Genomic DNA, 21,372 nt, shown 5'->3' on the forward strand with positions numbered 1-21,372 from the left:
AGGGGCCGACCCGCTAATCTTGGGGAAAACCTCGTGGTACTCGTGGTTCCCTGCAGCCAATCAAAGATTCTTGTCACCTCGGGCCCAGCGCTGTTTATGCCGATGTCTCCCCTAACTCCGTTAACCCCATCCATCGGAGATAGCCCTTAGAAGATACCGAATGTTACTGTAGGTCACAATTTGATGGCATGCCTCAGGTGCCTTCCATCTTGGCGTAAGTACTAAATCCTGCTCTCATTGGCATTTTAGAATCTTACAATAGCATATCTCTCAACGTCAAGCCAACAAGCCTCTTCTCAACAGTGTACAACTGCATAATTTGATATCCAAAATACCCATCATGGCCGCATCAGCACTTCCAGTTTCCCTCGCACCTGCCCTCAACGACCGCGATGCCATCGCCGATGCCCTCTACCGCGGAGTCATTGCCCTTGATACAGCCGACGAGGTTCTCTTCAAATCTGCCTTGACCGAGGACGCCGTCTTGGTCCTCAACGGCACCGTCATGGAAGGCTACGACGCCATATACAGCGGGTGCTATGTCAACATCGCCAAATTGGACACCAACCATTTCCTCACCAACATGCGTATCAACATCACCGAAGCATCCAAGGCTCAGGTATCATGCTCTGCTCTTTCTCAACACTACCGCGGTGGAGAGGGCATGAAGCCCAGCTCTGACTTCCTGCTTGCTGGTGGACTGTATGCGGTCGAGCTTGTCAAGGATGCTGGGGACGGATTGTGGAAGATTAAGCACTGGACCCTGAAGACCACTTGGGGACAGGGTGACTGGGCCGTTTTTGGCAAATAGGTTAAGTGGTAAAGAGCATGAAAGCATGAAAGCAAAGCGATCCGAGGAGTTTGTATTTAATACATAACTACGTTCCCAGGTGGCGGAGGGTCGGATTTGTGGCTGATGTGACCGAAGTATATAGCCGAAGTCAGGAATGCAAATAATGTGGATATAAATACCTGCGAATCAACTAGGGTTCGGTTGTACTTTTTTTCATGTGTCTTTGTAGATCCATACATTTTGGATCTTGTCCGCCGCTTCTATGCCGGGCACGCCTTCGACTATAGTGACCCTGAATGCTCTCCTGAGATCCGCCGGCACACTGCCGGGATGCTGGCGTATGCGTCGGACTGCGTGACCATGGCCGACACGACGCAGCTCTGCTATAATTCCATGGGCTGTGCTGGTGATCGCTACGTTGCTCTCGATCTATTCCGTAGTACTATCGCGGAGACGAGGCCCGAGGCCCCTCGGCCGTCGTGGTTTCTAGCATTGACTGTATTCGGACGCAAGGTGGACATTGAGGGAGAGTACTCTCGTGATGCGCGACCAGATGATCATAAATTTACGGTGGGGTTGATGGTGAGTATGCAGGCGTTGCTGGACCAGGATACACCCAATCAAGGTTGTGATCGGGAAATGGGATGGTGTAAAGGAAGGCGTGGATATGATCCAGACTCAGGCCATGTCTAGGCAGAAGCTAGTGTACCCAGTATGAGCCTTTATTTACCGACGTTCGTGTCATTATACATTACACTTGATCATTTGATTGAGCTTTGGGAATGTTAATTTCCCGCCCAAGGTCTGATTGACCTGGCAGAGCTTGATTTACTACACTCGACGTAAGTTAATTGATTGTTCTCAAGCGACAGCTTTACCGTAGACTATCTTGTTCTGTTGTTGTATAGATACTGAGCGGAGCTGTAGGACCTTGTCTACCTGAATGTCTGCCAACGGCGGACTAGGCTATGGAATGACGCACAAAAGGGACCGACCACAGAAAGCCACCACAGTTACTCGCACATAAATGCTTGTTTAATCGACGGTTAGCTAAGAAACAAAGTGCAAAAAGAAATCTCTCCCTCGGGGAATCGAACCCCGGTCTCCCGCGCTTATCGGTATTAATGACAAGCGGAAATCATCACCACTAGACCAAGGAAGATGCGATGGTCGAGTTACTGCTCGACCACTTGGCTGGTTGATGAAAATAATATGCTCCTACATGCATAGTGAGGTCTGAGACAATCTGAGTCAGGACAAAAAGATTATAACTACTGTCCTTTTGTTTTGCTGCCTACATATCATAACTAATAAATCGCCTTTCCAGATATTCTAGCTCTTGCGACACATAACTAGACTATAGTCAAGCCAATTTGCGGACCCCGTCCGATCATCTAGGTATTGACAATCACCGGTAGCTTCATGAAGACACTAGGATAATCGGCGCAATGTAACCACCGAATTACTCGGTCGACAAATCCCGTTCCTATATTTGGTCAATTCGAAGCCCACCTACGATTGACAGGGATGAATAAGACCAGAGTGGAATTCTCTATCAAGTAAAAGAAAAGAGCAAAAATGGAAACAAAGAACTGTAGTATTGAGACGACTTAGACTAAGTACATGTAGTATAAGGATTCACTAGTAAATGTACTTTGTATCGCGGGGTCATGGCATGACATCAGAGGCTGCCTAGAACTCCTCCTTCGAACTTGGCTTCTCACACTCGCAAGAGATCTCTCATCAGAAATATATAAAAAAATGCACGTGTTGGGCGTTTGTTGAGTTCCCATTGTAGTTCTCAGCTTGCTGTCCCTGCAGGATACACTCGCTAACACTATGTAGGGCCACTCTATCAACCATTGAGCGACTGCAGAAACTGAGCAGCTCGATCGAGCAGATTTGCGAAATAGAAGGCGTCCCAGGTGTCTCTATTGGAGTCCTTGACCATGGAGAAACTTTGTGGACCGAAAGTTTCGGTTTCCGCGACAAATCCAAAACAGCACATCCAGACGAAAACACCCAATATGGCATCGGGCACATCACCATGTCGATGGTAGCTGCTGGTGTTGGGACACTTGTGGACGATGGAAAGCTTCAGTGGACAACGCTCCTGAGAGAAATAATACCCGATATTGATCACACTGGTGTCTACTGGACCCACACAGCCACAATAGCTGATATTCTAGCGCATCGCTGCGGGTTGGATGGAGAAATTGCAACTTTACTAGCCGACGGTGGAAATGGGGACACACAACCATGTCTCAAAGAGTTCTCAAAAGCTATCGACCGCATTCCTCACCCACTTCCACACCGTGAGAGCTGGCGGATGAGTCCGTGGGGATACACAATTGCTGCGCACATAATCGAGCATATATCTGGACAGTCACTTCACGAATATCTTCAGGATCAAGTATTCCGCCCGCTTGGGATGACGTCTACCACTTTGCGGCCATCGTTTGAAGGGAGCAACAATGTTGCTGAACCACATGCTTCACTTAGCAACGGGGAGGCTTGTCCATTACAATTTCAACCCAATTTTGCGAATACGCTATTCGAAAGTTCACGCGGAGGTTATTCGACCGTGAGTGACCTTCTCATATGGTCCAAGAAAACATTGGTTGCGAGCCAGAATATCGCGGCATCCAACAACCCAGTCTTGAAACAAATTCCGCATATAATTAGCAACCATATCGCAATGAAGAATCCATCATTGCTGGAACGATCGTACGGGTTTGGCTGGGCGAGAGCACAGCTTCCTGGAATCGTGGGCCTGCTCGGTGGAAATTCAGAACTTTGGGAAATGTCTGAGCAACCTGTATTTGGGGCTGGAAACCAGTCTAGGCTCATGATTTATCACCAAGGCGGAGGACCGGGATACTCGTCATTCGTTGCTATCTTCCCTGAGACACAGTCAGCCGTGGTAGTCCTCATGAACACCACTGCGATAAGCGATGCTGCTGACTGGATTGCCCGACTCCTGATCGAGGGCCTCTTCGACTTCACCAACCCCACCGATTATGTGAGACTCGCAGAAGAAGCTAAAAGACGGACGATTGAACGATTTGCTACACTACATAATAGGTTGGCCGAGGAGCGAATTCAAGGAGCACCGCCATTGCCCCTTAAATGCTACGTCGGCAAGTATGACAATAAGGACTATAAGTACAGGCTAGAAATCACCCTCAGTCCAGAGTCAGAAAGTGACCTTATGATTTCCTTCCGAGGTCTAGACTCAAAGTTCTACCCACTCCGGCACTACCACGGCCACGTCTTTGAGTGGAGTATGAGCTTTGATGAAGTCAGGAAGAGTGGGAGATACGATATCACAGATCCCTCATACTATAAGATTCGCTTCGAAATCTATCCGGACAACCGAGCCTCTCGCATAATCTGGAATATTCACGATGCATCGGTTCCAGGCGGACTGGCCCTCGAGTGGAAAGATGAACGTCTTGCGGAAGCATGGCGTGCAGTATGTGCCGGTATGAACCACTTCGTTTCAAATCATGATACATGTAGGGTTCGCTAGTTATTGACTTAAGGACAAACTACTATTTAGACATTGTGGCCACCAAGATTCTGCTGTGAATACATTGGAATATTGACATATCCAGTCTGTGTGGGACTTTCTTGAGCTGGGCTGCTATTTTTGACAGTGAAGATAGTACGTACGGTGGCGGACAATAAGTTCCACACTGGATATCGCATCTTATCATCGAATGAACTAACCATTCTTATACCAGAAGACCGAGTACCCTTTGACCTAAGCTAGGAATCCCAAAAGACTGCTGAAAGGGTCCCTTCCCTATAAAGCTTGCATAGCTTTCGGACGGCTGCCAGGCAATCTAAGCATGAATGGATCAATTACCCTGCCTAGTCAAAGCTATGTTTTCTGTTTATGGCAAGGCTATGCAAAAAGAGATAGAGCACGACGGCAGCTTTGGGCTGATGGTGAGCTAACTTTCCAAGACTAGAGTCAGAGGACTCGCCAAGGCAGCCTCTTGTATATAAAGAATATAAGACAACATAAACCTGGAGTTAGCTGTGCGAACCACGGATTGCAGAGCACTCAAGGGTTTAAAATCCGTGGATTGCCACCGTGAGGTCATGCGTCATCGCCCGAGTGTTTACAGTCTTTTTCATGAATTCAGATCTCAAACACTTGCTCATTTTCGAAAATACGCGGTAAACTCAGTTGGGCTAGAACTATGAGCACATCCGATGTCGACAAACCAACCGTAGAGCCGCGTTGGTTTGAGCTATTTACCACAATTGAAGCCAAATTCAAAGCCTCCAATATCCCCAGCGAAAAGTGGTATCTCACAACTTTAAGCGCGATTTCGACAACGCCAGAACCACACGTCTGTGGCCAGTTATACCTGTACCTGATTAGCCAACATGATTATTCGACCACCAGTGCGCGCTGGAAGCTGATTCGACGCATGCGCGAGGCACTGTTCAAGGACATTGCTCTTATCGGACTCCCTAAACCGACGGAGGCACTCCTCAACATCACCAAAGTCATGTCTGAGGAAGATGGGGAATGTTCCTTCACCCGAGAAGGCCGGCAGTGCGACGACGCAAATCATGCGCGCGGCATGGATTGGTTAAAATCAATATATGCGCATAATACCAGTACGCTGTTTGGGTTATTCAAAAAGCATCCAGACTTTGGATTTTGGCTTGCTGATATCACCTATGGGTTACTCTTGTCTGACCGCCAGGTTTTGGATGACGTGGATACAGAGATGGTGGTCTTGCCGGCGGTAATGGGTCAGGATATGCCACGGATGATCTACTGGCATATCCGAGGAACAAGGCGATTAGGGATCTCCAAGAAAGATGTGAAAATGGTCATGGAGTGTGTGAATCTGGTTGTTGAAGCTTGTGGTGTGACATTGAAGCAAGTGCCCAGTGTGGATGACGTCGATGGAGATTTGTAGAATTGAGCCGATGGCAAGCCAAAGAAATATTGCTGTCACATCTCCACATATGTTTCAAGATACAAAGGGGGAAGAAAGAAAGAAGATCGTGTTCTCCTAGTTAACTAGTTAATACACCCGTGGACTGTTTGTTTGGTCGGCTTACCTAACCACCTCGAGGACCGCTCTTTCGTACGCATCGGGAGACTTGTTTATGGTTGCCCCGCGTTTTCCCTCTTAATTTCCGTATCATAAAGTTGGCTTGTGAATAGTTACGGCACTGACCGCACTTTTTCGTTGTCATCGCATTCCTTAGTGTACGCTCTTCCACCCCTTTGGTGGCACGCGTGCCTCCCGAGATTCAATCACATGAGTCCGCCATGTCGGCCTCGTCGCGCAGCCAGAGCTCCTCCCCCGATATCCTGGGTCCTCCAGGCGACGCCCAATACTTGATCTCATCGCCGATTAAACCTTTTGCAGGGCGCCAAAGCTGGATGTCTCCTATGATAGCGAAATCACGAACTCCGGCCAAGCGAGCACGACCGCGACCGCGTGTCAGCCTCAGTCCCGCAAAAAGCGCGCATTCAATTCAATTCAACGATGTCATACTACCCGGGTCGCCAACAATGAAGTTCAATGGTGGTCGACAAAGGTCGCTCTCTCCGGAGAAGCTTCAGGAGGGAAATGTCAGCCCATGGCGCATCCGGCTCACCCTCGAAGCCACACAAGACGAAGATGATGAGAACCGGGGCAGCCCGTCGCGCAAACGATTAAAACCCTCGACCACGACTACGATGATACCATTGAAGGATGAGAGGAGTCCGTTGAAAGATAAGACGCCCTTAAAGCGGCGAGGGCGTCCACGAAAGTCTGACATGAATTTGTCCCCGTTTCTCGGGACCGCTGGGCAGACCCCTCGCCCTGTAAATACACCAGGGCCGGGAGATACTCCTGGACCGGGGCATACTCCTGGGCTACAAACACGCAAAAGAGGCCGACCACGGGGCACGCCCAAACCCAAACCACAGGATTTCCAGCTGCTGGATGATCAACCAACGCCTACTGTCGAATATGACCAACCCTTTAGTCCGATGGATATTATTCCCAATCGTGATTCCCGTCAAGCCCAGCAATTCAGCCCAATGGACACCATGACCAATGAAGCTGATCTAGGTCAATACGAATACAGTCCAATGGATACTATAGCTAGTGAAGCTAGTATAGGCCACCAACGATCTAGCCCCACGGATGCCCTCACCAGCGATGCCGGCCTAGCACAACAACGATCCAGCCCGACGGATTCTTTCGCTGGGAGTAACGCGCACGCCAGCCCCTTAAATCTTGTAGGGGATGCGGACTCCCAAGATGACTCTTGGGGGACCTCAGACATTTCAATTGCAGAGCTTCCTGACCCAACAGAGCCCATCACGGAAGATCTCGGAAATCCTCGCCGTGAATATGGCCGAAAGAGCTTGGAGACTCCTGTTATCGGAGCTACGGAACATCACTTTTTGGATGATGAAAACATCCACTCTACCCCTTCTAAAATGCCATCACCTACACGCGAGAGAGCAATCTTGTCATCGAGAGCTTCATCTCACAATACAGCTAGCCCGCAATCGCGCACATATCCAACTCCGACCCCCACGTCTTCGCTGACCGATGAAGAAAATGTTCAAACCCAGCAAGTCAACGTGGATCATCCCTCAAGGATAGAGGCCCACCATTCTGAAACTGATCCCGTTGAAGATCCCGCAGATGAGTACGACGAGTTCGATACTATCATGGAAAGTGAAGGATTCACTATGATTTCCCTTGATACACTCCCATCAGCCAAGCAGCATGGATTCGGCTCCAGCGCTGTGACAAACGGTGGCCCAAAACCAAAGGAAGTTGGAGAACGACTGAGACGCAAACTTCCTGGGACGATCGAAGATCTCCGAGATGACTCTCGTGCTCAAAAGTCATCCAGTCCAGTCGCTTCGGCCCTGGTTCCTAGGTTATACGACAATCCCAGCACCTATATTCCGGAGAAGCACACCGTACATGCGGCTGAGCGGCAATCCGTTAACTATGTGAACGAGATCGCTTACCCTGAACTCCCTGCCGCATCGTCTCCGGCTAAACCAACAATTGTTCCAAAGAAGAGAACATTGACCAGTTTGGCTAAACTTGTCCGTCTAAGCTTGGCCCTCCAGGGTCCCTTTAGGCCTCAAGAAGACGAGTGGTCAGGCAAAAGTAATGCTCGTCACAAAAGACGTCGGTTGGAGGGCGTTTTCAGCACTTTCAACGCCGAAACGCAGCGAGAACTCCGAGTGGCTATGGGGCTAGGGCAGGAGCTTGCTATGCGTCGAATGCTCGCAAAGGAAGATGAGGCTACGGCTATAGCAGCAGAAAATGAAGGATCCCGTCTTGAGGAGGAGCGTCTCGAGGAGGAACAGGAAGAACAGGACGCACGTCACTATAACGACTTCTATGATGAAGAATTAGAAGAGCGGGAGCACGATCAGCCCTTCGAATACGAGATCGAGAGGCGCGTCCAATCATCACCTTTCAAGTTCAATAAATCCATGCAGCAAAGCCCCATGTCCCACCAAAAGGTACAGCGGGAGGCACAATGGCAACTTGAACGAGAAGAAGTCAGCCGCCAGGCTCGGATGGCTTCAAACTCACAATCAGTCGTGTATATTGATAGTGACGACAATGCGGCGGAGGGTGATGGTGACATCGGATTTGAACATGAACAACGATTTGAATCTGAGGCCGGACATGGGTTCGATGAAGAGCACGATGATTCCGCGCATGGGCCCATACCAAAACCAGCGCCATATGTAGCCCAAGACATTGAACCCGAGCCCGAAACCGAGCCCGTGGAAGACGAGGATGATGGTTTTGACGACATTTGGCAACTCGAAGCCAACGATCACAGTCATATTTCACACCACTCGGAGCATGATGACGTTCAGTCTCATGTACAGCCGCTTGCACGCCCTTTGGGCAACCTTGCTCCAATTTCCGCAGGTCAAGACTACCTGAGCTCGTCTCCTTACGCTACTTCGGAGCATGATTATGTAGCGCGCTTTGGACCGTCCAAAGTTCGCGAGCTCCGTGAACAAAAAGTCGATTTGTCTGCCTTGCTTGCAGAAGAGGATACACCAAACCGCGCACGGTATTACAATGGAACAAGTACTCCTCGGAGTGTGCTGACCCGCTCATCGGGGACACATAATCCATTCATCAACAGCTCTCCCATGAAGGACCCGGTATCGCGCACTCCAGCGCGTATTCGTTTACAACCTCTTTCCCAGTCCAGCCCCGATATTCCCAACCCACGAGCCCCCAGTCCACAAATCGCGTTCCTCGATGAGAAGGAATCCCCAAAGGTTGTGCAAAGAAGCCCACCTATCCAAGAATCACTGGAAGAAGACTATCATGGCAGCAGTGTTTCCAACGCTGCTCTCAGTCAATTGGAATCTGCCAACGTGGATTCTGCCTCCACCCCACAGCCTCGTCAATCCAATAAGGAGGAGCCAGGATCATCCTGGTTCAGTAAAATAACCAGTTTCACCCCGCAATGGCTGAAAGCTCCTACACGTGACCGAAGCTCAAGTGTTAGTACTATTCCGGAGGAAGCATCTAACTTCGAAGATGAAGAGGAAATGGCCAGCATTGAATCTGCGAAGGAGCTTGACGGGAATTTCCAGGATGGGCCGCTCTCACAGCAAGCGAGCCAATCGCCCGCGAGTCATTGGAGACAGCCATCACCATCTCAGTCTCCTCAGATACAGCAAGATCCTCTTCCTACAATGGAAGAAGAGGAGGACCCGGTACATGAGAGGAGTGTTTCTCGAGACCTCTTGGAAGAAGAGGAGATGCCGGTTTCCGAGCGAAGTGTCTCGCAAGATCTCTCGGAGAATGATGATGCAGGGCCAGTGTACCCTCAGAATGGGGCGTCTCCAGGGCCACGACCACTTGCTGTCTTCGGATACTTTTCCGACGAGCATTACGCCGCGCTTCGTCGTATCTACCGAGTTGCCAAGCAATACCCCGAGCACTTTGAATACTACGATGCTCCAGGGCGGGCTGCCATCATCGGTGATTGGATATGGACCTCCGATGGCCATCACGGGGTGCCCATCACAGAGATCCAATTTGCCATTATCGATCGCTTCGCCCAGGAACTTGCTCAGGCCGATATCCAATATGGTGGCAGCGGACATATCGATTGGACAGAAGCTGATCTGCATCGGAGACTCATTAGCATCATTATTGGCGAGCAGATCCGAGAGGAAAGGAAGGCCAAGGCCAACCGGGGTACTTCTGTGGATACATGGCGATGAACGTCTTGATTTTTTTTTTTTTTTTTCACCCACTTCTTCTTATATTATGTACTTCTTTTTAGATATCCGATGAGCACTTGGCGTCATGGTTTTGTTTTGAATGCGTCTGTTCTTGTTCTGGTTATGATTCCCTCACGGTTATTGGTTAGGCTTGTGTGCAGCATTGGGCTGTTTTTGGGGGGTTTATTGCGCCTGTGATTAGTTTAGGCCTCTATAGTCTCTAGCCTCATCAGTTGGACATTAATGAGGTACTGTATACAATAACTTCCATGTTTTGGACCGAAGTGACCAAAGTACCAAATCCCGGGGGATCTCTGAACTACAACTGCGAACACCCTGTGTATATCACATCTCGAACATATGTATCCAGCCAACCACGGAGCCCTCCTGCATCAAGATCCCTTATTTCCCCGAGTATCCGACAGAATAAGGATGGACACATCAATCGCTTGAGTTGGATCGAGAATGCAAACTCAGTCCAGCCCATTATACCAGCCAAGTTAACGTCAACATCAACTGCAAATCCCCCTTTGTCTCATCCAAATGAAACAACAGTACAACCAAACCCTCAAACCGTCAAAGCGTAACCCGAAGCAAACACAATAGACATTGAAGTCCCGACCAAACCTGCAGTCCTCCGCCATCTAGGCCAACCAGACCAACCCGCGCCTCCTGCACGATCGTATACTTCTCGCGTGGGCAGCCAAGCAGAAGCCGGAGAGCCTCGCATTCCCCACCTCTGTGCGAGGTACCTACGAGGTGTCCCTGCACGCGTTTTCGTCCTTGGGTATCGGGGTATCGGTCTGGCCAGATCGTGAAGTACCACTTGAGAGGCGAACCGGGACATTTATAAAAGCAGGGTTGGTAACGATACGAGAAGATCATTCCCAGAGACAAAGATCACAAGTATATATAACACTATACTTTGATAATCTCTCGTCTATCCCTTTTCCATACATATAGTTTATTTATCCGTCGACGATCCCAACCATGTCGGTATTCACAATTGTCCATAGAGCCCTCCCACCACTATCCCTCCCCTGGAAACGACGAGCAAGTCTAAAAGGCAAATCCCCCGAACTGCAAATCCTCAGTGAAAAGGATACCATTCTCCCAAACTCCCCCGGCATCAGCATCACTCCCCACGCCCAAAACAATGCACCACTCCTCATGCACCGTGACGCCCACGGACCCGTGCAGGTAGCGGTGAAGGCCCACGCAGACCACGAAATACCCACCCCCCAATCAACATCATCCGCACCGGAAAATATCCCGGATCCAGCGTCGGATTCAACTTCCGAGAACCGCGTGCACTATTCCAGCCAGACGCGTCCGACGCAGACCCAGCTCGCTCGCGCTGTTAGTTGGGCGAGTATCATCCGCAGTCGAGATCGGTGGACGGTCGAGCAGGAGAGGGAGCTTGTACATGCGCAGAGACAGCTGGAGAGGTGTCAGAAGGCATGGAGTTCCGAGCAAGAGGTGTGGTTATCGTATGTATGTGGAAACTATCTCTTTTTGTTTTTGTTTTTGGGGGTTGTTTTGTTTGCTTTAACTATTGTATTGTTCCATGCAGTCGAGATCGTTATCACATTTCCAAATTCGATTTCTAGCAGAAAAAGAATAACGCCATGAAACTAATTTGTTGGCGGTGCAAGGTCCAGGCCCTCAGTGAAGAAAAAGAAGCACATGCTGGTTTCTTGTCTATGCGGCACAGACAGCAGAACGACGAACAGCATCAGTTCCGTAAGGCGTGGAGGCGGAGACGATCTTCATCGGGTGATGATGAGACGCAGCAGTCTGCGTCCGAGACTGCAAATCGATTGGGAAAGTTGCGTCGCTTGCAGCGCTATGGCTATTCAGGACATCGATTGGGCGCGACAGGATCGGCGGTTTTGGCTGTGGAGGGATGAGATGAGGTGGGTTCCAAACTTGGAAGTGTTAGGGTTGAAAAGATAGTAGAGATTAATCTGGCAGTGGCTAAATGGATATAATGGACTGGCATATATCAACTTCATATCATATAACCATGATTCAGTACCTATATCAAACTCCCTTGACAACCCTACCACTTCTTCTCCTTCCCATCAGGCCACTTCCGAAACAAATCCGCTAAGAGATCAATCGGCGCCGTCAAAAGCCCAACAGCAGTCTCAAAGAACGGCTCAGTAGGCGCAAGCGGATGCGATCTGGACGGGACAAAGATCTTAACTCGATCTAAGGATTTAGTCAACTCAACACTCTCCTCTTTAGACAACAACTCCTCAAGCCTAGGTAAGTCCACATCCTCCTCATGTCTGGCATGAATCCCGAAATCCCGCATGAGTCCCTCAAGCGCCGGCAAGAACCTCAGATCCGTAGACGAAAGCCCCTGGAACGATTTCAACTGGTGCTTCACACCACGATGCTCGAGTCTGTTTTTATCTGCTATTCCCTGTCCGTCTGGGAGAGAGTCGATCAGGGCTGGATAGACGACGAGTTCCTCGCCGATTAGATGGCGAGATAGTTCCCAGGTGAATTGGTTTTGGAAGCGGGTTTGTTCGTCTGGATCGGTTGAGGAGAGGATTTTGTTGCTGTGGGCTTCTAGTTCAAGATGATCGTGTTTTATGGCGGTGAGGATGCGGCTGTGCGCGGAGGGGGTTGCGGCTTCTTCGGTGAAGGTTTGGAGGCTTGGTCTTATGTTGCCGCTGAAGAGTGGTTTGGGGGATTCGGCTTTTGGTCGTGGTGGTGAGGTCATTAGTGGTTGTTTGAGGAGAGGGTGGATGGCGAGGGCGCGTCGGAGCATGAGGATGGAGGGGTGGTTGATGCTTGGAATATTGTGTTTGCTGTGGTCTATCAGTGTATATTGAGAATCTACTTGATAGAATAATCGGTGATGGGTTCCGTTTTTGTCATGATGATGATATGGATGCTAGCCCTAAGTTGATATCACAAGGCCAGAACTGGGACATAACATGTAGTACTAATTCAAGTTAACTATAGAAGACTGAAAAACAAGGCATCCATGTAAATTGTACCCAATATAAGAGTGAGTATGAATCTTCAAAACAAAGTACTTATGTGTGTGTGTGTTCCCAACAACGCCTAACAGGTTGGAGCGAACATTAGTCTTCGAAGAAAAAAAAAAGAAAATACAGAAAGGGGAAAAAAAAAAAAAAACAGTATAGATATCGAAATCCCAAAACACCTCCGAGGTCCATCCCTCACAACATAGCTAATATGATCAATGATAAAGGGTAATCCGTAACCGCATCCAGCGGTAAACACCATCCCAACCCATCTTAAACGTACATCCAAAACTTCATGTGCAAATCCCTAATGATTGCGCGTCCGCTTTCGACTGCGCTCGCGCTCCATAGCAGCAGGCTGGAACATCTCGAAGCCGGGCTGGTGGACGGTAGGAGTCCAGTCGATACCCATAGAAGGCGAGAAATCCGGGTGCAGCTGGCTGAAGATCGCGGGATCGGTTGGGTGGCCATCGGCCGGTTCTGCGGAAGTAGGAAGAGGTGCAGCAACGAGTTCGACTAGAGATGTGTCGATCCAGTTGGGTGGTTTGCTAGCGAGGCGGCCGATGCGCGCGCAGTCGTCATCGACTTCCTCGTTCATTAGGGCGGTCAATGGGGGTGCATTGCCGTTGGGTCGGGCGTGGTGGTTGGAGAGAACGTGGTAGGGGAGGATCGGACGGGTGGCGGGCTTATCGGCCAGGTCGGCTAGAGCACTCAGCGCGCTGTGCGCGGCGGTGGTGCGGGTGGATCTGGTGGCGTGGAAGTTGTGGCTGGCGGTGCGCATCATGTCCGCCGCACTAGGGGTGCCATTATCTTCGTGGCCTGTGCCCTCCGGGGGTATCCTCGGCATCGGTATTGTTGCCGTTTGTCACCGCACCGGAGCCGTGGTCTGGGCGTCTGGAGGTAGAGAAAAAGTGGACAGCTGCGAGGTGTGCCTGGTTTGCGTGGGCATTGAGTTCCTTGTCGGTGAAAAGGGAGTGGATTGAGTAAGTAGGTGCCATCTGCTCCTTCGTGACCTCGGCCTTGTGGCGCTTGGCGGGAGTGGCATCGCCCGCGTCCCGCGCAGGCGACCCAGTCTCCTCCTCTGGAGCCTTCCGCTTGCGCTTGTTCAGCTCCGACATGAAACCGTTGCCCAGCTCGTCGAGGTCAACGCGGTGACGGGTGTGCCGAGTGGTCTTGCGGTTGCTGTGGATGCCACCAGGGCTAGCAGGGTTTGTGATGCTGAACTGGTTCGGGTGAAGGAGAAGGGCATTGGTGTCAGCGATGTCGAGCTGCTCCTTTTCACGCATCAGACGGGCGCGCTTGCCGGAGATGTTTTGCACCAATCGCTCTCGAAGGGTGGAAGACAGATGACGGAATTCTTCTTGTGCGAAGTAAGTGCGGAAATCACGGTCCCGCTGTTGTCTTTCCATAACGTTGTTGTAGTTATTCTGTATAGATAAAAAAAAAGTCACTGGTTAGGAAAAACTCCTTATAGATGAGACAAGCATGTAACTCACCATAGCCATGACCAACTCTGCGTCTCTCTTCTCCTTGATCTCATTGACCTGCTGGACAAACTTGGAATACCAGGATCCAGCGATGCCAGCCATTTCTTTCGCAAACTTGCTGCCGCCACCAACAGTATCCTCGATCAGCGTAGAAATGCTCTCCGCAGAGTCCGGCAGCGGACCAGTCACGTAAGGATCAGCACTGTTGATCAGGGTCATATCGCACTGGAGTGCATGCAACTGCTGACGAAACTGAGTGTCCCGGTTGTTGCTGAACTGACCCGTCAGTTCTTGGAGCCGCTCCTGGAGCGCGGTGCGCCGTTTGTCGCGTTTCGAGGGTGCACCGCCAGCCCCGCCGCCAGGGCTAAGGGGCGGAGGGTTTGAGTAGGACATTGTATGTGACGAGGATGGGCGAGAAAGGGTGGTAGGTTGCATAGATAGCATTAAGTTAGTGATTAAAGGAAGATGAGATGAGAGGGGTGGGTCACAGTCGAATATGGACGGCAGAATATTTGGCCGCCCCCCGAGGAGAATAGGCAATGAGGTGAAGGAGACAAGGTAACAGGAAATGGACTTTTTAATTCTAATTTGAGAGAAACAGTGTGGAAGAAGTAGAAGATATACATCAGTTTCCCCTCTATTGGTGTTCCTTACCGATTCAGATCACAGCTATTGTAAGCTATGTATACTAAGGTTTGGCATAGATGGCCCGTCAATTGTACAATTTTGATCACTGTATACAGATAATGGCTATTGAACGTTGATCAATAGGGAAAGGTCAAAATGATTACTTTACATCGAGATTCGTCTTACAATGTCTTTCTAGGTATCTTACCTTTTGTCTTTGTAGGTGCCTATTCATGTCCATTCAGCCCCCAAGCAGTAGAATGAGGTAAAAAGTCCCCGCAAAGAACTTCTTTTTACAATAAGCGTGCCTGGAAGTGCTGAATCAATTAATTATCACGCTAGAACTAAAATAGATAACCAATCTTCTACAATGAAAGCCATAGGACTAAAGTGGTAAGGTGAGGGCTGACCCTATGTCTAGGCAAATCTCGGTGATGCCTAACGAGAACCTGACGGAACCACCGGCACAACCCCAACATACATGTATACTTAGACCGGTGATATCCTAGAATTACAGAAAAAGAAAAAAAAATATATTGTTAATAGCAAATATATTCCCACTAAGTCGTGTATATCTATCCGTCATCAAGACAGAACCAAAAAAAAAAAAAAGAAATCATAAAACCCGAATCGCCAATAACCGGGGTATTCATAGTTCATCCAAAAAAATGTTCGCGTGGGGAATAGATTCCCCAAAACGAGCCATGCAAAAGGTGCGAAAGAATTATTTTCGCACCGAAAAATCGAAATCCAACACCGGGGGCACCTCCATGGGTCCCATGTCATCTTTTGTGAAGGCCGTTTGTTAAAATATGCTATTGCGGAAGAGGGGTAGTGGAAGAATGAAAAGAGGGGAGGGGTGAGGATTCGAGGAGGGAGCAAAAAGCGATCTAGCAATGCTGCAAGAATCTAATTCGTTCGACGAATCACAAAAACACCAAGCTCGATACCATCACGAGGCTCATTGTCCTCGTAATAGCGCCGCTTGCGGATGCCATCGCAGATCTCACTCAGGAGTCCAGAAGATGTGACTTCCTTATTGCCCATCATGCCGGAGCATCCGGAGCTTGCGTTCTTAGATGAGCGGCGGCCGTTTTGCCAGTACAGACTGAGGACTTCCTTCATACGGGCCTTCTCTTGGTGTATGAACCACTCGGCCCAGAGATTGCGGTCGAGGTGGGCCTCTCCGCGGCCTGCATCTGCTATATGGAATCGGGAGGAGGAATTGTTGTCGCTCAGTGATTCGCAGAGTGCCACGATGTTTGCCTTCATGGTGGCGAAGTCGTCCATTTGAGAGACGGAGGAGAGCTTGCCGAGGTAGCGGCCCACGTCTGCGGACAATTCATTCACCACAACAAGTTGGCGGAGAAGGGGGTCGAGGATGGGGCCCAGGTATTGGGACTTGAAGGTTGATGCACCTTTCTTCGTCGGATACACGAAGAGGAGAGAGCCGCCATTAGGCGATAGCTCGCTCATGCGATCAACAAGGAAAGACGGACGGGTACGACAAAACAGATCACGATACTCTTGAGCGGAGGTTGGGGGGAGATAGCGCTCGAGAACCGAGATGTTGACGCTGCGAGGGGGGACAATGGGCATCGGGGCGTGTGACATTTGCCGTTGGAGGGGTCCACGGTAATCGTGGTAAGCACCCACAACTGCCGCACTGGAGAAAACCGTGGCGTTGAAATAATCCTCGGCAGCAGTCGGAGAACGAGGAGTGCTGGGAGGAGAGTGGGGCAGATTTGAAAGACTGAATTGCTCCGGTACTGCGTGGGTGACATTGATATAGGGAGACTGGCCAGGTTGCAAATGATTGTGGACTGCTTGCACGATGGAGGAAAACACACTGTCAGTTTTCGGTATTGAGACCGCCTGATCAGATGTTCTGGGATATGGAAGAGTCTGGGAAACGATTTTGACGGCCTCGCCTCGTGTCTTGCAGAGGGCAAGTGATGAAGCTAGAAAAGGTCAGTGATTGGGCTTGAAGCACGGATGTTTGCAAAGCCTACCAGTCAAGTCGATGCCATGATCCAGCCATGAGCCAATGTCCTGCTGGCAATCCATGTCATCGCGGGGCCCAGGGCTGCCTCCAGAGCTGGAGGACATATGAGAGAGCCCATCGGATGGGCTGCTGAGTGCATCGGAAGCACCGGTCGCAGAGGAATTTTCCACACTCGGGTTGTCGTCCATGATTGCCATGGATCCCGGGTGATGGGAATGTGTGTCAAACAACATCATCTCGGATTTGGGGTTCCACGCAACGTGGATGTCCTCCTCTGGCGGCGTGGGGGGTAATGTGGCGGGGTATTCGGATTGATAATGAGAGTTCCAAGCGGGTGAAGCAGCCAAAGGCCTCGGCCCGCGAGACACAGTGGTTGAGAGACGAAGACGGGAGTCAACCGACCGAGTGCGAGACTCCAAACGATAGGGCGAACTGGGCGAACTGGGCGAGGCACGTTGATCCCACGATGGGAAGTTCACGGCAACACTGCTCTTGGAGAGAAAGCGAGATACCGGCGACGGTCTTGTCCGAAGAGATCCTTGTGAAGCTCGTCGGCGAATCCTGGCGGGGTTTACAGTTTCCTGTGTATCTGAGTTCTGGGGAAGATGGTCTCTGGTGTCAAGTTTCACTGTTGGTGGGACATGCATGGTGTGATCGTTAACAGTTGGAGTGACAGGCCAATATTGTCCATTGCACGAGGGTGGCATCCAGTCTGTTTTATCCAACGGGCGGAAAGAGATGGCAGCCGTCATGAATCATCCGTCAAATGATGGTAGATGATCGAAATATGACTAAAAGATGATGATCGGTTCCAAGTGTGAATAAGCGGGAAATTTGAGAGTTGGTATAGAGACGATGTTAAAGAAAGGAGTTAGGGAGAAAATGATTGAATATTTGGAGGGGAAAAGAAGAAGTGATGGGGGAGAAGGGGAGAAGAAGAGGAAGAAGAAGCAAAAGAAGAAGCAAAAGAGGGCGTGAATCGAATGGAAATTGACGGGAAGGGCAAAGTGGGTATTGGGTACTTCGGCATAGTATGGACTATAGGGTACTAGATCATGTACTGGGTACAAACTGGGGCAAGGGTTGGGGCCAGACTCTTCAGGTCGGGACAGTCTAGACCTTCCAAGTCATGGAGTCATCGGTTTCCACTTTACTTTTCTTTTTCTTTTTCTTTTTTTTTTTTTTTTTTGCTGTAAGGGATATTCTAGTTTATAGAGAGAGATATATATATATATATATATTATATTAAATGAAATTAATCCGATAGAACTAAACTATAGTAAAATTATATAGAATAATACAAGTCCAACGTATAGTTATAATTGTGCATAAAATATAATATATATATACACCTATATGTAGTCTAGAGCGACCGATGGGCTTTCATCTTGGCACGGGGATGACGATCATTTTCGGGTTGTGCAAGTTGAGACCAGAATACACTTTAAAATCATGTACACCCTACACTTTGGATATTATATTTGATACTTAAAATGAAGTCCTCATTACCCGAACCAGACTCAAGCATAAGACTATATTACGCTTTTATATATTCCCTTAATGTGGTCTCGGTTTCACAAGTCGTCAGTACCACAGAACGTAGGTGGAGCGTGGGCCTGGGTTGAGGTACTGAGTACTCTGTACTTCCCAGTGTATACGCATACGAATGTAGTCCCTTCCGTTTCCGGAGAGGGGTTGGGCATCGGCATATACTCGTTGCCAACGCATTAGTACATACAAGGCTACAATATAAATATATAGAGATATATTGTATAGATATATATTATACGTCGAATGAAGCATATATATGCTTGAGTCTAAGATTTATGCAATGTCTAGTTCGCAGCCAGTTCGCATTCCGGAGACCCTGAAATCTCAGAATCCTGGAATCCGAGTGGTACTATGACAGGCAACCCCATATAATCCAGATTCAGATCTAGCCCGATCGTCTGAGGGACGTTGGGACCGTTTTAATTTCCACCGTGCGCCGAGATCTGGTTCACTTCCCTGTTCCCATCTCCGACTGACTCCACCGTCTCACTTAGAGTATTTCGCCACGGCATTAGATTAATTTGGGATTGTCATGCTGTGTTGTACTCCATCAGGATCATGTGAATTAGCAAATTTAAGAATTTATTTGACATGCCATGTGGAGTTGGCTACTTTATGGTTAATATATACATACTCCGTACACGAAAGTCAAATAGAAGAGTATACGTCAACTGATATTAAGTGCATTCGCGCTACATGATAGAAACCATGGTCGGGGGAAAAAAAAAGGTAGATTATGATTAAAATTATACTATCATACAATCACTACACCTACATGTAGGTATAATCACTGTAATCCGACATGATCGACAAATCACATCATTCCCGTCGGCCATGTAGACCGACGCATTCTTCAGCCGTGGAGTATCTCCATCGACCCGAGTAGGTGGGATACTTTAATCATCCACGGTTCTGGGTCTGATTGCATCATCACAGCGGACTCCAGATCCGCAAAGACCCTTGCATATCGAGAATCTGGTCTCGGTCGCGTGGAACGCCAGGGAGTACCATGTGTCCCATGAGATCTGGGAATTGACATCCGCAAAATCCCCGATAGGGTTCTCTGTACAACGTAAATTCCCAAGGTCCGTAGATACCTTTCTGGAATCCCGAGTGGTTTCAATCGGCAAAGAAAGGGCTGATTCTGAAAAAAAGTCCCGGTCGGCGGTGTGTAGAGTAACCGGTTTGTTTGAGAAATCCGGCTTGGTTGAGAGTTGAGAGGTGAGAGGAAATGCACATGGCAACGAGGGTCGCCACCATGGCCCAAAAGATCTTCCTCATGAAGTCAGTGACCGGCGCCGAGACTGAGTCGCAGTAGTGCAGCCGGCCAGCGGCTGTGTCATCTCCTGCGAGCAATTCCACATAAGCGAGGAACGGTATCTCTGCTCCTCCCGCGTGAGGCGGAGCTGTTTCCGCGCGAAACTAGAAGGCTTCAAGGGGATTGTGCACGAGGCGGAGCGACTGCCGTAGACAGGCATGGGGGTCTTGGCGAGCGGCGGATTAACCCGAGTCCGAGCCGGGTTATCGAGTGTCGCGCTGAGCTCGTAGCACTGGCGGACGAGCTCTTGCACACCGTCAGTTAAACGAGATGCACGCTCCTCGATATCGGGCCAGAAGGCATCGCCCCAGAAGGGATCTTCGCAGACGGCTGTCTCGAGGGCGTTCAGCCAGCACCGGAAACCGGAGCGGGGTCCTGCGAGCTGTGAGGCGACTGCGACGAATCGGATCGTCGGCTCGGAGTGTAGCACGTGCTGGACGATGCAGGCGGGACAGCGAGCTGTAAGGTACCAGTCATGTTCTTCGGTGAGGATGCAGTTCAGCCAGGCGAAGGCGCTGCGGGCTTCTCCGCGGAATGCGCGTTCGGGCTCGGCGCCTTTCTGGCTTGGGAGGGTGCGTGCTGCGATACGCTCGGCTTGGTGGTTGATTAGGAAGAGCGGAACGAGGAGGGTGTGGATGATGTCGCGGTGGAGGCGGTAGGTTTCTTGTTCGGTGGAGGTGCATGAGTGTCGATGGCCGGCACAGAAACTCGGTCGCTCCATACCGCATTCCTGGCGGCGGAGCTGTTCGCGCATTACTCGAAAAGCTTCATTGCGCTCTAGCTCGACTTGCTCATGTCGTGTGATGTGGAACGGGGAGGCCATTGTGGATGATATATCGAATCGTATGTATCTCGGGTATTTTTATTGTGGATCGTGCGATCGGGTATAATGATATAGGGGCTTATAGAACCATGTCGAGATATCGATAAAACCAGGTACAGGATAGGGCTGACTTGAAGTAGTCCATTCGAGAAAAATAATCTAGGGCCGGATGCGGGCTGGATATTATACTCCCCCCCCTCTCCCCCTTTGCGGAAACGTCATTTACAGAGTCTCCCGTTTTTGGGTGACAAGTTCAAGTGAAGGCCCAGACGATCCTAATGGAGGGATCCACTAGCTGACGAACACTCTGTGTATGGCGATGATAATTGGTGGACATGTCGGAATGAAGTGGGGAAGTGGAGATTGGAGTGAAGTCTGGACTGTTGCACATCCAAGGATGTTAGGGGTGTTTTTATAGATCTACTACTTAAGAGGTAACACAATACACCCAATTACATAGATATTAGACGAATGCGACGTTATTGTTTGCGATTTTGC

At 49.7% G+C, this 21,372-nt stretch overlaps 8 protein-coding genes across 8 annotated transcripts; 4 read left to right on the forward strand and 4 right to left on the reverse strand.

The window, feature by feature from the left end:
• Positions 1-340: 340 nt before the first annotated feature.
• N7516_000889 (uncharacterized protein) lies at positions 341-4,325 on the forward strand (the record flags this gene model as incomplete). Its single annotated transcript, XM_057213611.1, has 4 exons — positions 341-785; positions 1,023-1,379; positions 1,596-1,635; positions 2,639-4,325. The coding sequence occupies 4 exons, from the start codon at positions 341-343 to the stop codon at positions 4,323-4,325; spliced, it is 2,529 nt and encodes an 842-aa protein (XP_057075494.1).
• A 679-nt stretch (positions 4,326-5,004) lies between these two features.
• On the forward strand, positions 5,005-5,739 carry N7516_000890 (uncharacterized protein; the record flags this gene model as incomplete). Its single annotated transcript, XM_057213612.1, has 1 exon — positions 5,005-5,739. One exon carries the CDS (start codon positions 5,005-5,007, stop codon positions 5,737-5,739), a length of 735 nt encoding a protein of 244 aa, XP_057075495.1.
• A 359-nt stretch (positions 5,740-6,098) lies between these two features.
• N7516_000891 (putative AT DNA binding protein) lies at positions 6,099-10,058 on the forward strand (the record flags this gene model as incomplete). The annotated part of the gene is made up of 1 exon (XM_057213613.1): positions 6,099-10,058. The coding sequence occupies one exon, from the start codon at positions 6,099-6,101 to the stop codon at positions 10,056-10,058; it is 3,960 nt and encodes a 1,319-aa protein (XP_057075496.1).
• A 990-nt stretch (positions 10,059-11,048) lies between these two features.
• N7516_000892 (uncharacterized protein) lies at positions 11,049-11,968 on the forward strand (the record flags this gene model as incomplete). Its single annotated transcript, XM_057213614.1, has 2 exons — positions 11,049-11,552; positions 11,714-11,968. 2 exons carry the CDS (start codon positions 11,049-11,051, stop codon positions 11,966-11,968), a joined length of 759 nt encoding a protein of 252 aa, XP_057075497.1.
• A 152-nt stretch (positions 11,969-12,120) lies between these two features.
• N7516_000893 (HHE domain protein) lies at positions 12,121-12,840 on the reverse strand (the record flags this gene model as incomplete). Its single annotated transcript, XM_057213615.1, has 1 exon — positions 12,121-12,840. One exon carries the CDS (start codon positions 12,838-12,840, stop codon positions 12,121-12,123), a length of 720 nt encoding a protein of 239 aa, XP_057075498.1.
• Positions 12,841-13,370: 530 nt separating this feature from the next.
• N7516_000894 (Sds3 domain-containing protein) lies at positions 13,371-14,943 on the reverse strand (the record flags this gene model as incomplete). The annotated part of the gene is made up of 3 exons (XM_057213616.1): positions 13,371-13,882; positions 13,938-14,490; positions 14,560-14,943. 3 exons carry the CDS (start codon positions 14,941-14,943, stop codon positions 13,371-13,373), a joined length of 1,449 nt encoding a protein of 482 aa, XP_057075499.1.
• Positions 14,944-16,086: 1,143 nt separating this feature from the next.
• N7516_000895 (uncharacterized protein) lies at positions 16,087-17,829 on the reverse strand (the record flags this gene model as incomplete). Its single annotated transcript, XM_057213617.1, has 2 exons — positions 16,087-17,138; positions 17,190-17,829. The coding sequence occupies 2 exons, from the start codon at positions 17,827-17,829 to the stop codon at positions 16,087-16,089; spliced, it is 1,692 nt and encodes a 563-aa protein (XP_057075500.1).
• Positions 17,830-20,010: 2,181 nt separating this feature from the next.
• N7516_000896 (uncharacterized protein) lies at positions 20,011-20,874 on the reverse strand (the record flags this gene model as incomplete). Its single annotated transcript, XM_057213618.1, has 1 exon — positions 20,011-20,874. One exon carries the CDS (start codon positions 20,872-20,874, stop codon positions 20,011-20,013), a length of 864 nt encoding a protein of 287 aa, XP_057075501.1.
• Positions 20,875-21,372: the final 498 nt, after the last annotated feature.

The sequence above is a fragment of the Penicillium verrucosum genome, assembly GCF_028828655.1.
Source record: "Penicillium verrucosum strain IBT 35672 chromosome Unknown utg000001l_segment0_segment0, whole genome shotgun sequence".
In the NCBI taxonomy this organism is placed as follows: Eukaryota; Fungi; Ascomycota; class Eurotiomycetes; order Eurotiales; family Aspergillaceae; genus Penicillium; species Penicillium verrucosum.